Genomic DNA, 12,660 nt, shown 5'->3' with positions numbered 1-12,660 from the left:
ATCAGCGGATTTCTACATAATTTGGCGCCATTTTGAATTTTGGAGCCAAGACGATTTTCAACAACTTTCTTCGAGAAATAATCGAATAATCGTTAATTATGGTGTTTCGTAAAGCAAAAGAATGGATAAAAGGAAGGCAGTGACTGTGTTTTGTTTATAATGTAGTGCATCATGACCTCAGAAAACGTCAAAGAACGCTTGTCATCTTTTTAACATGCGCTGTGTGATTCCCGGAAGATCTGTGAAATGCAAGTATTCTGACGTATTCGGTGCTGTTTAGTTGGTTAACCGAAAGTAAACCCATCATTTACAATTTTATCCTTTATTCTTGTTTGTTCAGTGTTCGCCAAAGCTATCCATTGTCTGTCCAGGATTGGTGATGAGCTGTATTTGGAAGCTCTGACTCAAGGGGTAAGCATATTTACTACACGGTCACGCGATTAAGGGTTAAGGTAGTTCTTTTAAAGTTTGAGTAAGACGCATTTCCCCATAGCTGCAGAATGGCGTACCATTATGAGCAACATAATACAAAGTTGGGTATGTGGTAAGCAGAAAATGTATAAACTCTGTACTATGAGCCTGGGTGTACCTAGCCTTTTTGCGAGGGAGGAGGGGGCTCCATCTTTGTCACTCAAGACAGTTTAGTTACACAGCCATTCAAAATGCATACATGTGTAAGTCATGCTCAGGAACAATAAATTTTGCGGCCAGTATAAAATGCAGACTGCAGATTGCAGACTGCAGACTGGGTATAAAATGCAGACTAGGTATAAACTGCAGATTGGAGACTACAGACTGCAGACTGGGGATAAAATGCAGACTGATATCAAAACCGTCTCTTCGTCAAATACAGGATACATTTTCAATTTTCAACTTACCCTAGTGTCACGCAATCACATTTCCGAGATCATCTCCCACGAAATTGACCTTATTTTTGACCCATTTCTCAACAGTTTGTTTTCTTTATCTCGATTTAGTAGCTTTCATTTCCTGAGGCCCTTTCTTCACAAAGAAGACTCGAGCTTAATCGCTTTGCATTAGTTCGTAAACAATTACGCCCATGACGGTTTTCATAATTATTATAATGAGGGAAACAGACTTGATTTCCGAGGGGGAAGCAATTTGACATCAACAGATTTTAACTAGTTTCTTTGAATATAAACGAAGTTTGTCAAAGATAAATTGTATACCTTCAGTATTCTAGCAATACATGAACACATTTTTTTCAAAAAACATTATTTTACTGCCACCCTGACTGCCACTTACCGATGTTGACGCAAAGCGGCGAAAAGGTCAACCACGTGCGAAGTAAAGGTAATGTGTCATGTTTTGGGGTTGTTTATTTCAAGGTTGGCGCTTTTCGAAAAGAATATAATAATGTCAATTTCATGGGAAATGATCTCGAAAGACGATTGTATGACACTAGCGTAAGTTAAGTTGAAAAAATTCAAAATGTACAGTATCCTGTATATGACGAAGAGGCGGCTTTGGTCTCAGTCTGCATTTTATACCCAGTCTGCAGTCTGCATTTTATACCTAGTCTGCATTTTATACCCAGTCTGCATTTTATACTGACCGTAAATTTTGTGATATGGAGCAGCAGCCTGGGGTATTCCAGAATCCCTAGAACCCTCCTCTGGGTACGCCCCTGTAAACAAAGTGAAGAAGAGATAGAAATGTGTATTAAGTGTTGAGGTTCTGCTAGAGGAAACACCACCCCAAAAGGGTAGGTGTCCTGTTCAACTCTCTTCCTCTTCTCTGTTCTCTGATACAGATGTACCTTCTCAGTTTTTCAACTGCCTGTTGCCTTCCCATTTATTTCAGCTTGCCCTGCGGACTGTCAACTCATCTCGCTCTGCATATGCCTGTTTCCTCTTCAATGAAAGCTTCTTTATAAGTTATGATGATGGTGCAAACGATTTGCCAGAAGATTCCCAAGAGGAAGATTTACACAAGTGCAAGATTGCCATGAAGGTTAGAGAATACAGCTAACAGCCTATAGAACATATAACTATTTCTATTATATATGCACACTGACACATGTATGATCCTTTCAATACCCAGATATGGGGTGGGGGTAGTCATCATAATTTGTGGTAGGGTTACTCTGTGTGCCATCCAGTTTTCCAAATTCTGACCCTACTTTAGACCAAAATACCAGTACCTCAACTTCCATTCCCATTTTCAGACCTGGGGCCAAGTTCACTAAACCCTCCAAAATTAAGATGTATCTTAGATATTGTTTCTTAACAATGACCAATAATATTGTCATTTTAACAATAGCTTACATGTAAATTGTTAAGAAACTCAAACAACATTTTGGATATGTCTTAACTTCAAGAACAAGGCTTCATGGATCTGGTCCCTGATCATTAAACTAGAAACTTATTTTAGACCTGAAGATCATACTTGAGGCAGAAAAGTTCTTCATAACCTAACCTTTTGGTGATTTCAAATTGTGATTTCTATTGGCAGTCATGCTTGTCAGTATTCAAGTCCATGAATACAATTGAGAAGACAGTGGATCAATGTAAAATTGATCTGAACCTCAAGGAAGCCAGACTTGTTTTCTTACTTTATTGTAGACATGGTAAGTATAGTACACTTAGCTTCCTTCTAAGGAATGGATTATGCATGCACCTAACCACTCAGTCTCACTGCTAATGCACTGGTCTTGAAGTAAATTGTAAAATTTCATCACTGTTGCTTTGTTTGCTACAAAAAAAAAAGAAGTTACAACAACAATCTTTATTTGTGCCCAGAAATTATACAGTGTTACATTAATACAAGAAAGAAAAATTACTAAAGAAGAGGGCACAGCCACTTAGAAATAACAAGCTAATTGAGCTAATTGGCTGGGCCAAGCAGAAAAATTTGCAAATACCCTACATTAAAATAGAACTAAGGACACGATTTACCATTCACACACACACACACACACACACACACAAAAATAATAATAAACAAGGGAAAGTGCACACGCAAAAACCAAGTTTAGCGACCTTAGCTCCCACAAGTCTTCTGTAGTTCAGCAGTAGAGCATCTGAACTGGTAATCTGAAGGTCATAGGTTCGACTTCTGTTGGGAGAACTCTGATCATGTTCTTTTTCCAGGTATACCTGTGACACTGACTGGGTAATAAATCATTCTCAAACAGATTTATGTTTATTTTTGTTTGGCTACATTCAATATTCTGTCACATACACTATCTATTTTTAAAATTTATGGTCTAAATGATAATCAACAAGAAAAAAAATTAAAAATTAAAAAAATTAATTAATTAAAAAAATTACTTATTGTTCTGTCTTAAAATTTCCAAAGGGATAACAAAGACCTACAACTTGACCTTTCAAGAGTGTGAAACTTTGCAAGCAGTATTCTCAAAAGACTTATGTCCCAACTTCATGACTGCACAAGCAAAGTAAGAACAATGTTGGTTTAAAAACAAATATAAATTCTATTCCTAGTATAGTGTATAGTGTTACTCTGATTTCCAAAGTATGAGGACAGTGCTGAATAACGTCTACACACATGTGAGCCCTTGGTGCAAACTCTGGATTAAATGCATGTAAAATTTAATGTTGTGTCCAAAGAACAATTTAGAGATTTTTTTTGAAAATAGAGTTCGTCTTCGAAATTGTAGGCTTGTGTTTTGAACTACCATAATATCTTATTGAGTTTAAATTGCAATTTTTTTCCCACGAGTCTTCCATAAATTCAAGTCATTTTGAACCCAGTGCACTTGAGTACACATTCTTGGCTGCATGCCAATAACATAAAAAAATATGTTATTCAGCACTGTTAAGTGTGAGGCAAAAAGGACTAATTTCTACTCTCCCCTTCACCCAATGGCATTTGTGTCTGCTGTGGTAACATGCAGTCACATAAATATCTATACTTCCAGTCTCCCTGTCTCCCAAGAAGGTCATAATTGGAAATCCCTAGGGGAGGGGTGCCTCAAAGTCTTTAAAGGAAAGCATATGTATGAAGCTAATTATTGGCATTTCCAGAGGGGTGGGGAGGGGTCCAAACCAAACCCTTCCATGGGAGGGGTATGGATAGTTTCTAGATATACGTAATGAATTATTAACTATCTGTGTGTGACTGTATTCAACTCCCACCTTTTTGACAGGATTTTGAATGATGCAGTATACAACTTTCCAAATAACCAAGAGGAAATCACACTTGTAGTTTGTCCTGAGACTTTCAAAGTCAAGAACTATGTGGACGATGAGCCAGGTATTATAAATTATAGACCTTCAAAGATAAAAATTACATTTATTTACTGTATTTTGCCTGATTGTAGGATTTCCAGTGGACTTTTCGCACTGGCCTTCTAAGATTGTCACCAAGACCGACACCTTCAATTCTTGTATTTACATCTCCATAATTTTTTCTCTCATATTTATTCCAGATCCCACTAAAGTAATTCACACAGAGATGATGCTTGCCCCAGAGGAGTTTGATAATTACCAGATTGGAGTCGACACTGATGTGACTTTCTGCCTCAAAGAGCTAAGGGTAAATGCCAACAAAAAAACACATGAAGGAGCATTTCCCCACTTCATGTCCCGTAGTGTGTCCAGACCTTAAAGCAAACCAAGGCAAATGCTAAGCTATTTCGTACACTCAATAATTACTGATTAAAAAAAATTCATACCATTCCTTAATTAATTACACTAGATTTTTTGAATCTCTTTTACAGGCTATTTTGGCATTTGCAGAGTTCTCAAGTCAACCAATAAATGTTCATTTTGAGACTGGTGGGAAGTAAGTGGTTCTCATGCTTTGTTTTCCTTTTCTGTGGATTTTGTTTGTTTTCTGATATGTTCTTCACCAAATTACGATAGTAGTCACCTGTCAACCTCATCCTCATCCTCAACATTGCTGTCATCGTCACTCACATCAATATTAATTATTTCTATAACAGTGGAACGCTGACAAATTCACAAAATGACCATCTCCCAGTTGAGTTAGCTCAGTTAGTATCTAGCACTGCACCGCTATCGCAGAGTTCATGAGTTTGAATCTGATTATTTTCAGTCTTTCTTTTTGTAGCTGCTTTAGTTGGATACATAAAGTCTGCAATGGTCACTCATTTATCAATTCTTTCCTCAGCAGTTCAAAATAAATTATATGAATTTCATCATTCCACTTCCATATCTTATATGAATTTTATAATTATTATATTTCACTTCCACTTTGATTTGTATCCAGCAATGTCAGTTACCATGATTCATACATGCACATAAATTATGAATCATAAAAATAAATGTGTAGAGTACAGAGTAGTTCATAACTCAGTAATGTCCCTACTGCTTGATACTATTTTAGGCCCATAGTGTTCAGCATGGATAGTGACTCAACTTATGAAGGTGACTTTGTACTGGCAACATTGGTTGATCATGAATCATCTCTGCCGTCCTCACAAACATCAGTCACAACAGCAGCAAGTACATCAACTAAGACCTTCACTAAAGAGAGGCAAGACAGGAGGTGATGCGTCAGGATACATGCATTGTATATCAGGGAGGGAAATGAATGATAATGTGTTGTTCCAGAAAATATCCATACCCCTCTCACAGTGTTCCTCCCCCCCCTCCCCTTCCAATCTCTCTAGAGATTCCAATATGTTCTTCATACCCATGCAACTCTTAAAACTTATTTAAGATATCTTAAGACCCAGATCCTTCCTCTTGCAAATTTCTAACCTTCCATGAGGTAGGTATGGATATTTTAAATATGTTTTAATGTTTATTTGGTTATTTTTTTTTCTTTGTACCCTCTACCCTTCCCTATTCTCCTCAATACAAGGCAGGTGAACATGAAATTCACAACCAAGAATATGCCTATCTTGAGGTAGGGAGGAGGAATACATCCAACCCAAACTGAAACCAAAACGTGTTTAATCTGCAGTTAATTTCAAAGTTGAGTTGATGATAACTAATACTGACAACATGTGTACTCAGTGTAGGGCATATTAAATAACCACCCAGTAGCTTAATTGAATAGAAAACAGTAGATAAATAATGGAGAACTTGGGAGATCAATTTGTAGTTTGGTTTACATTTTGGTATTCTTACTTTTGCTTGATAGCTCTTCAAAGAAGAAACTGCCAACACAATCTGGAACAGCACAACAAAAGAACACAGTTAGATCTGGCCGCAATAACACCACAGACGTAGAAAGTTCCCAAGGACAAGATGACGCTGACAATAATGAGCAGGATGACGTCATGATGAATGATGATGATGATGATTTGGATATTACAGAAATTGATCATGCTTTGCTGGGTGGCAAGACTCCATTGTCAATGCAAACTAGGCAAGAAAATGACAGTAAAGCAATGAATATCAAATCTATTAAGAGTGAACAAATGTCCACAAGCCAAAGGTACAACTGTTTAATATACTAATGTGACTTTGATTTTACGCAATGACAAAAACTGTTCATTTATCAGTTCCTGGAAAGTTGAGAGTTTGCTTCCTTTTAGGGACCCTGTCAATTTTTTTTCTGGGCATTGCACCATTCTTTGTCATTCAAAGAGTACAAGTGTTATGGTGTAATTAAATTGTTAGAAAGGATTTCAATTTTTTGTCTAAATTTTCCTGCAGCCGTTGCATAATAATTGTTTGATCATCATAAATTCGTGTTAAATGACCTTTAAATTTATTGTTTTCTCTCCTTCGGTGTGACAGAGGTAGAGATGCCAATAAAAGTTCAGTTCTGGATGACTTTTTCAGTGACTCATTTCCTTACCAAGGTGAATGGAGAAAAAAACTATAATTAAGGATAGCTGGTTAATGGAGAAAATCCTATTAATAATTAACCCTTTGGGATCAGAATGTTGTTCCTTTTGTTAGTGCACACACATTCTGCATCAGATGCTGCAAGAAACTCAAGTTTTTTGTAATAAAGATGGTACCTCTTGATTCCGAGTATTTTGGGAAATGCAGATCTTAGCAAGAGAACTGTTGAAGAAAATCAAACTGTTATTTTTGGTCTTCTTGTTTTGCAGATTTGTTCACGGCTGGCAAAAAGGAGCTATCAGTTATTCACGAGGCCAGTCAGGAGAGCGCCAATACATCCATGTATCCTCTGGACATTCTCAAACAAATCAAAATTGCTATTTCCAAACTCAAACTATTTATTATGTAGTCCTTAAATTGGTCATGTTTCCAGTCATCTCACAACATTTACTGTTATCCCACTTAAGTTAAAAGACTAGAGATTGCAGTCGTTGGCCATATAGAATCATTTTTTTTTGTTTGTCTGTGAATGTTTCCTTTATGTTTTTCCTAAGGGTGACAAGTTATCCATGATCTCTCAAACGTGTAATATGTTGGAGAATAGGCAGAATTTCCAAAGATATCTTCTTCCATTACCTTAGAAATTATTCCCAGGCATGTGCTAGAAATATACAAATTTAAGGGCAATATCCTTTTTCAAAGGCAAATGGTTCACTTCTTAATCTTCTGAAAGGGGTTGCTTTTTATGTTTATCTTTGGTCGTTATTTCATGTGACTGGCCACATTTTTTATAGTTTGTCGTTTAATTGCCAGTGGACAGCAAAACCAGTGAATATATGTTCAGCCGAATGTTTGTAAAGGGGGCCGATGAAAACTTTGGCGCTTCTCCGAAACACGGGTTTCTTGGCCCCGAAGAGGTTCAGAATGACATGAAAGAAAGAAGAAAGGAGATAGAAGAGAGAGGAGAGGAAAAAAAGACTACACGACCTTATGTTTTTATATTGTCTACTTTGGAGATTCAAACCCCCGCGTATAGATGTACATATGGCACAATGTATATTCCTCAAACGGATAGGGGGTTAATTTCTAAAGAAACTGTGGTGCTGCGTCCGTGGGGCGTAGAAACAATTGTTGATAACTAAAGATAAATTGGCCACCGTAAAGAGATTCAATTCGCTCTGACGAGGGGCTAACGCTCGTAACAACAGCACTTGGATCTCTTTACACTGGGGTTGTTACACACTCCTTAGCGGGTTCCGAGTTCCATGGCCACCCTCCTGCTGTCTATAGCAACCAACACCTTTTGTGGGGTCTGATGAGTGTCGACTTTGGCACCTTAACTCCGCGTTCGGTTCATCCCGCATCGCCAGTTCTGCTTACCAAAAATGGCCCACTTGGCACTCGCATTCCAAGTCCGGCTATTTACCTTCAGTTATCAACTCTGTTTTTAAACCAAGCATGTGCTGTTGTTATCCTCCTTTACTTAAGCTCAGCCGTGGCAGTGCAAAGCCAATACAGACTCCACCCAGCTCAGTCACAGGTACGACAACAAATCTTGCAAAAGAGAACTAATGAAAGTGAACTGAGAAAAAAGTCCTTCAGTTCCCCTAAGGTTTAGTTTTGGCTGTTGTAGTTAACCTGCTTTCGTCACCGACATATCTTTCGTGATTGTTTTACAACACACCTACTCTAGGATGTTCGCCGTTGCACGAAAACTACCAGTTGTAAAAATAGGAAGTTGAATGTATTACTGACGTTTTCTTTTTTTTCTTTTTCCACAGACGTCTCATTTCTAAAGAACATGGATATGGTAAGAAACATTTGGTTAAACGTTGTTATAACTTTCAGCCAATTTCAGTCACGGTTGTGGTCTAAAACTATTATGAGGATTTAAGGTTTTTTTAAAGCATGTCAGTTATTTAGCTAGAATTTTCAATTTAACACACGACCACATCAGTATGGGGGTGGGGGTGGAGTGTTTCTGACGACGGACTAGCAGTCCAGTCCTGCCCCTCCGTTTCCTTTCACGCAACTCACGGCGCGGAGAGTAGAGAGAATGAGCTAAAATTCTGGTGCGCATGCTAATATAAGCAAACGGTTGTTGCTGGACCCTCCGCGCCGTGAGTCGCGTGACAGAGAGCGGAGAGTCTAGGGCTGGACTAAGGGACTCGCGGCTCATAGTTGCCTGTTAAACAACTTTGTCGCTCTAAAAAAGATATTGACCCGAGAAGCGAAACTTGTGGGGGCCCTTTTCAAGGGCATTGTTTAAACATTGAGACAATTCATTTTTGGTTACTCGATCAATTTCTTAATTCGCATCATCTCCATGTTTGTATGTACATTGATATTAGAAGGAGAAATTAGATGTTGATCTGTATTTGTATTGGGGCTGAAAGGGTCAAAGTGCCCAAGGGGGCTAGGAGTGCTGATTCTAGGTCGCATACACTTGACTGGATCTGAAGGTCCCAGTAGCCGGTTCATATCTCCCTACTCTCATTCACTGTTTTCTCTGTTTTGCAGCCTTTCTTAGGAAACAGCAGTTGTGCCAGTCCTGAAGTTAAATCGTTAAAGCAAAGTGAACAAAAGAAGACAAGGAAGCATGAAGCCGAACATGACGAAAGCTTCATGGAGGTGTCGGTTGATGACGACTATGAATTTATTCCAGGCACTCCGCCCCACAAAAAGGTAATTGGAACCCGTATAGCTCCGAGTTATTCCTAAATAACCTTTCCTCTACCAAGAGTAGCTACGATCGAAAGCGGACAAAGTTCCCAAATGTTTTTTGTGATATTAGGGAGCTTTAGCAACGACGACGGCGACGGCAACGGCAACGAGAACGTCAAAAAAGTAATAGGCTCAAAACAATAACCAACAACTCTGCACGTGCATTACACTTTTTTGTATATTTCATTGCCGTCACCGCACGACTAGGACGTGAAATTTCCTGATGGGACGTTTTGTGGAGAAATAAACACACCGCGATGAATTTTTCTTTCTCTTTCTAGACTTGGTTGCGGTCTCCAATTCGGGGAAATTTCACCTATATTTGCCACTTAAAACAAGTTGGAATAATCGCGACGACGTTTTAAAAAACGCGAATTCATTTTAATAGTGACCTTTTCGCTGCTGTCTCCGTCGTCGTTGCTAAAGCTACCTATTGTAAAACGAACAACAACGAAAGAAAGTACTGAGTGGTCACGTCGCACTGAGGTTTTTATTCACAGAGCAAAAACCACCCCGGGACAGTACTACTCAAAAGCTTTCATTTGGTTACATATACAAAGTAAACATTAGAACCCACCCGTCCAAGATAAGAACAGTACTGCGGGTTAGTGCTGCACAATTAGCTACCAACATTTCAATGGTTATATCGTTAGGCATTATCTTCAGAATCAGAAGTTAGAACCATTAAATGACACTAAATTGCAATGTGCTTCAGTGTGGTGGTGGAGTCACAGGAGTCACTCTTCAACATTACAAAAGGATTTCAACCTGCCTTGTTTCCATTCCATTCCATTCTTTGTTGCAGTTTATGACACCCCGTGATGTTACGTTTGTTTTATTCTTTGCAGTTTAAGTCCATGTTTTTCAGTGCCTCAGAAAACCAGGTAAGTTTGTGAGTTACTGTTGGTAAGATAGTCCATTATTCTTAAGAGCCAACCTTGTTCCTTTGCGGAAGGAAGAGAGACGACCCTGTAAAACGAGGTTGCCAAAGAACTTTCGAACGGTTCCAAGTTATGACTTTATGTACCTTAGTTGTTTTGTCTCTAGGGCGTGTCACAGGACGTTGTACTTGCAGCAGATAGTGACGAGGATTGACTAATACAGGATTGCTTTTGCCATCAAGTCGACAGTCAAATGTAACGTTATCCAGCAAGAAAACTGGCAGTAAGTGTAACGCGTGCTTAAAGGGATAGAAATTGGAGAACAACATTGAAAAAAGCAGAAAAGCTGACTACATGTGTACACGGTGCATCCCCCTGAAAAACTTTGGTAAACCAACGTTTTTTCATGTTATCAGTTCTTTACGGTGAAAAGCGTCGATTGATGAAGAAAAGGACAGTTTTCCTTTGTACCAGGAAAAAACAGTGAAAACCCTCACTTAATATTTATTTTATCATCTGCTGTGCACGCCAATGTTGCAAACTGACGGAATTTATCCGCGTTTTTAAAATCTTCGCAGAATGTTGGTGTATCATGACCAGGAATGAAATAAGTTGACGCAGTGTTGCGATCACTTTTTGGCTCATCGCGTTACTGTACTGTGTTGTCACGACAGTTATAAATGTCACGCAAACTACGTTGAAAAAATTGTTTTGGTGACATCTCAGTCGCCGGAGAGCGGTGAGCTGTACGCCCGGCTACTCAAATACGCATGCTTTGTGCGGAGTAGGTCCTGCAAGCCGGATACAATTATCAACATCCTCTGACTCAGTATTTAAACAGTTTATTATAAATCCTTCTCATGCCCTATGGTTTAGGTTTTTACAAGACATTTAAGAATTACACCCTTTTCAAAATGTATAATCACTCTCCTTGCCTTCTTGAGAGGTCTAATTTTTAAAGAAATATTTACGGCAAATATAAATTTGATTGAGAGCTTTTGTGCTTTTAATGAACTATTATTTATAATCATCCGTCCTTACTTTACATAATTCCACTATACTCTACCGTGGATTTTCTATCGAGTCTTTTTAGCTTAAAATTCCAATCGTTGCTGCTTCCTTTCCTCATTCAGATTGAGTCGAGACTAAATTTCAGGCAAGTTCTTCTAGTTGGTAACGTGATGCTGAAAAAGATTGCGTCATCTCAGCAGGAAAGATTGCGTGACGTTCCCCCTGTAACCTACACTATTGACGGTAACGTTAAACCCCGGTCTTTCGTTATCCAGTGTAACACACATTTCCGACGTGAATCACGATTCAATCCCTTCAGTTTTTAAAGCAGTTGAATGCGGTCAATTTGCTCCAACATGTGCGAATATTTGATCGCGCGCCGAAGGCAGCACGTGAACAGAATAGCGAGAACGTGGATAGCTATCACACCGGAGCCTAGGGCAATCATAAAGTCTAGATGCCTTGAGAAAAACTCCTTTAGTCGCAAACAGCCCTCGATGTGGATAAACATGTGCGCAGGCTTGCCTGGCGTGTCCAAATCATCGCCACAACTTGGGTCATCTGTTGTGTTTGCGAGACAACACGACTGCGGTACACTGTTGACCCAGTAGCCGACGCTTTTGTTTTGGCGTTGCTTGTTCCACTCCGAATTAAACCAATCCTTGTAGCTCTTAGAGCCACAGCAGTCGTATTTACGCTGTACTTTGTCTATGAGCTCCTGGATATCATTGTCGTCCTCGTATTTGCTGAGAATGTTGTTCAAGAAATCCTGTAGGAATTTCCCAACGTTAAAATGCGCAAAGTACAGCCACAAGCCAAGAGCTATCTCGGCGATCAAAAGCAAGGTCATTAGGTAGGAAAACAGCTTCAGAGTGAAGTAATTCTCTCTGATGGCACCGTAGCATCCAGCGAAGCCAAGGATCCCAATCACTGTTCCTACTCCTATAAGTATAGCTGTGGCCGAAGTGAAGCCCGTCTGAGTAATGTTCTTGTAGTCGCCGTACAGGAGCTCGCCCAGACCGCCGAGCACCACAAGAGCCACTCCGGTTAACCAGAATATCACGTTAAAGAAAAACATGAGGTATTTGACCCAAAGCATCGTACCGGTCACTTTATTCCGCATTGTTGTTGGCGTTTGTTGGCTGAAAATGTTCGATTTTCGTCAAGATGCAGTCGTGTAACAGCTTGCAATTGCAAATATTGCGTAATTATTGTGAAACTCGATACCTAAAGTTGCTCACTTGATACCTCTCTCTGAGGGACACCGGTGGGGGGGGGGGGGGGGGGGGCTTCCA

At 39.3% G+C, this 12,660-nt stretch overlaps 2 protein-coding genes and 1 long non-coding RNA gene across 4 annotated transcripts in view; 1 reads left to right on the top strand and 2 right to left on the bottom strand.

The window, feature by feature from the left end:
- LOC146476548 (uncharacterized) overlaps positions 1-12,660 on the bottom strand; it is a 96,227-nt gene that overhangs the window by 51,407 nt on the left and 32,160 nt on the right. The window lies entirely within an intron of this gene.
- Positions 29-10,661, top strand: LOC146476554 (cell cycle checkpoint control protein RAD9B-like). Of its 2 annotated transcripts, none has more exons than XM_085114420.1 (17): positions 29-248; positions 341-411; positions 1,825-1,974; positions 2,476-2,590; positions 3,322-3,421; positions 4,133-4,239; positions 4,415-4,521; positions 4,706-4,770; positions 5,335-5,496; positions 6,097-6,393; positions 6,699-6,763; positions 7,019-7,091; positions 8,243-8,289; positions 8,531-8,559; positions 9,270-9,434; positions 10,279-10,357; positions 10,521-10,661. In XM_085114420.1, the coding sequence occupies exons 1-16, from the start codon at positions 215-217 to the stop codon at positions 10,324-10,326; spliced, it is 1,635 nt and encodes a 544-aa protein (XP_084970546.1). In that variant the 5' UTR covers positions 29-214; the 3' UTR covers positions 10,327-10,357; positions 10,521-10,661. The 2 variants fall into 2 exon arrangements, with proteins under 2 accessions (XP_084970546.1, XP_084970545.1); XM_085114419.1 differs by having other exon boundaries at positions 30-248; positions 10,322-10,357.
- Positions 11,181-12,556, bottom strand: LOC146476553 (CD151 antigen-like). The gene has a single exon (XM_085114429.1). The coding sequence runs from the start codon at positions 12,486-12,488 to the stop codon at positions 11,688-11,690; it is 801 nt and encodes a 266-aa protein (XP_084970555.1). The 5' UTR covers positions 12,489-12,556; the 3' UTR covers positions 11,181-11,687.

Source organism: Pavona decussata, unplaced genomic scaffold, assembly GCF_977016875.1.
Source record: "Pavona decussata unplaced genomic scaffold, jaPavDecu1.1 SCAFFOLD_76, whole genome shotgun sequence".
NCBI classification, from domain to species: Eukaryota; Metazoa; Cnidaria; class Anthozoa; order Scleractinia; family Agariciidae; genus Pavona; species Pavona decussata.
The sequence above is the reverse complement of the archived record's forward strand: the minus strand, read 5'-3'. Positions and strand labels throughout refer to the sequence as shown.